The sequence below is a fragment of the Penaeus vannamei genome, chromosome 8 (genome assembly GCF_042767895.1).
Source record: "Penaeus vannamei isolate JL-2024 chromosome 8, ASM4276789v1, whole genome shotgun sequence".
Taxonomy (NCBI): Eukaryota; Metazoa; Arthropoda; class Malacostraca; order Decapoda; family Penaeidae; genus Penaeus; species Penaeus vannamei.
The window spans coordinates 12772694-12775193 of record NC_091556.1 but is presented as its reverse complement, the minus strand read 5'-3'; the positions used below and the strand labels follow the sequence as shown (position 1 = coordinate 12775193).

The following is a 2500-nucleotide window of genomic DNA, read 5'->3' as shown; positions in this document are numbered from 1 at the left end:
AAAAATGCAATAATCTAACTGATTAAATAACAATAATAAAAATAAATAAATAAATCTAATTAAAAAATATAATATAATAACAATAACAATAATAATAATAATAATAATGTTAATGATAATAATAAAAGAATAATAATTTAATAATAGCAATAATCATAACAATAATAACAATAATAATAATAATAATAATAATAATAATAATAATAATAATAATAATAATAATAATAATAATAATAATAATATTAACAACAATAATAATAATGATATAATAATAATAAAAACAATGAATAGTAATAATAATAATAATAATAATAATAATAATAATAATAATAATAATAATAATAATAATAATAATAATAATAATAATAATAATAATAATATTAACAACAATAACAATAAAAATAATAATAATAACATTTTTAATAACATTAATAACTAGAATAATAATAACAAGAATAACACTAACAATGATAATGATAATGATAATAATTATCATTATTATTACAACTATCAGACTTATATGACAGGAAAACTAGAGCTTAGAGTGTACATATAATCTAAAAATATTAGTCAAGTATCTGTAACATTGAAAAATTATTAGAAATGACAATTTCTGGTGGTTTTCAACCCTGTGTACCACAACATCAAATAGCAAGTGCCCAAAGGACAGAAAAATAAGGGAGATAAAATCATATCAGAACGGAAAACATTACAGGTAAATTAACTTTTGCCATCTTAACGATTACTACCACAAATCAGTACCAATATCATCATTATTGCCTCTTTATCTACATTAGAGAAAATAATAATCATTATCAATTATATTGTAAAAGTTGACAAGACAACCACATGTCCGCTACTGGCCTCAATACCTTTGGTGCTCCGGTAAAGCTCAACAAATTTTAACATATTCTGGCAAAACAGAATTTGTAAGCCTCCCTGATTTGAAAACAATGTAAGCACATATCAAAAGCCTGTCTGGCAGTAGTCTCTTGTACAAAAAAAAAAAAAATACATGGAGCTATGGCAATTGTTTAACACTATACTACAGCATTTGATGGAAGAATTTTGGTAATACATCACAGATCATGTTTCAAATGGATTTGAAAGGCATATAACAAACATTATTACAGGTAACCATCCCATTTTGAAAGCCATGGTAGGTGTCTCATAATTTACCTTAAATTACATGTATGATTATTGAAATTCTTAAGATCATGCAACTATTATATTTCTCTTAGAACAATTTCACAAAATTATTGTGCACTATATCCAAACTGACTTTAATTAAAACAGTTATCACTTATGGTCATGAAAGTATTTACAACTTCACATAAGAGCTTATCCAGCATAAAATTATTCAACATGGTTGTCTTCTAAATTAGTCTTTACTATTATTACAGTCCATCAAAGTGCATTGGCATTTGCCGAGTACCTAGTTTGTGTTATGAAGCTGTAGTTAAATCATTGCTTACTTAAGTCATCATATTATATATTTGTAGCACTCAGAGTGGCCCTACAGTTATACCTATATATTACTCGAGTTATATGTTCACTTAGAACTTCAATTATTCTTTTAAAAGTGCAAATTGTGAAAGCGTCTCTCACCGATACGTACGTATAACGCATTCCATTGCGTTATTATGCTACTTCGTCTTCGTATTCAATTGATCGTAGTTAATAACAAAATACATGGGTCTTTTTAATCTACAATATGTTCTACTTGAATTTTAGGGTGGTTTTGGTAAATGTAAGATTACCATCCTATGAATGAGTGTTTTTACCGTTTGTATGGTTATAAATAATTGATTTTGGTGCGATATCTGCGATCCCAACGTACAAACAATTACACCGCATACATATATTTACATATATTTCTCATAAATATTTGTCATTATACATATTTCGATGAAATTTGGAAGTATTGATTCAAGTACAACGTACAATATTATGTAAAGAATAGTTCAAAAGTAGGTGACAGCAAAAACGTCGTTTACTGCATAAGATCATGTTCCAATCAAACCCATAATATCCGTGGATATGGAAAGTTGTAAGCATCTTTTCATTACATATTTCAAACCAAGTAGCTTCTACTAGTAAACATATTCAATATTAAGATTAGTATTTTACCAGTAATTAGTATCAGGTGGTTAATGTTGAGAATGTGAAGGGTGCCACAATCCGTGCAATATTTTTTTCAGTATGGTTAGTGTGTTTCTTTTTTCTTCCAAAATCATATGAGACGCACATTTGGACTACTTGTAACTTTTAACAAACATGCTCTTCTGACTGTATATGAATCTAATTTGTTATAGTTACCGAAATGATTGAAAATAACCGGTTACATAAGGTTATATTAGATCATTCTCTTATTCTCTTTATAAAGGACAATTGTGTCCTGTTCAGAATCTATCGCTCAGTTGCTCAGCTTGCTCTGTTGTGGTGTTGAGATGAAGAGATCGGTGTCATGACATGGACTGCTGGATGCTTCTCGTCTCCC

The 2500-nt window shown here is 27.4% G+C and overlaps 2 protein-coding genes across 7 annotated transcripts in view; one reads left to right on the top strand and one right to left on the bottom strand.

Annotated features, from left to right (window-relative positions):
• Nucleotides 1–2458, bottom strand: part of LOC113829889 (protein broad-minded) — a 12698-nt gene extending 10240 nt beyond the window's left edge. The window contains exon 1 of one of the 6 annotated variants that reach the window (XM_027383065.2): nucleotides 2320–2458. The gene's annotated coding sequence lies outside the window, so the exon portion shown is untranslated. Of the gene's footprint in view, nucleotides 1–1179; nucleotides 1317–1475; nucleotides 1589–1608; nucleotides 1694–1784; nucleotides 1844–2130; nucleotides 2270–2319 lie in introns of those variants that run through there. The other 5 variants (XM_070124376.1, XM_070124377.1, XM_027383064.2 and 2 more) reach the window with 5 other exon arrangements.
• A 14-nt stretch (nucleotides 2459–2472) lies between these two features.
• Nucleotides 2473–2500, top strand: part of LOC113829890 (extracellular tyrosine-protein kinase PKDCC) — a 10468-nt gene continuing 10440 nt past the window's right edge. The window contains exon 1 of the mRNA XM_027383066.2: nucleotides 2473–2500. This exon is cut by the window's right edge and continues 171 nt beyond it. Coding sequence (XP_027238867.1) covers nucleotides 2473–2500 — 28 coding nt within the window.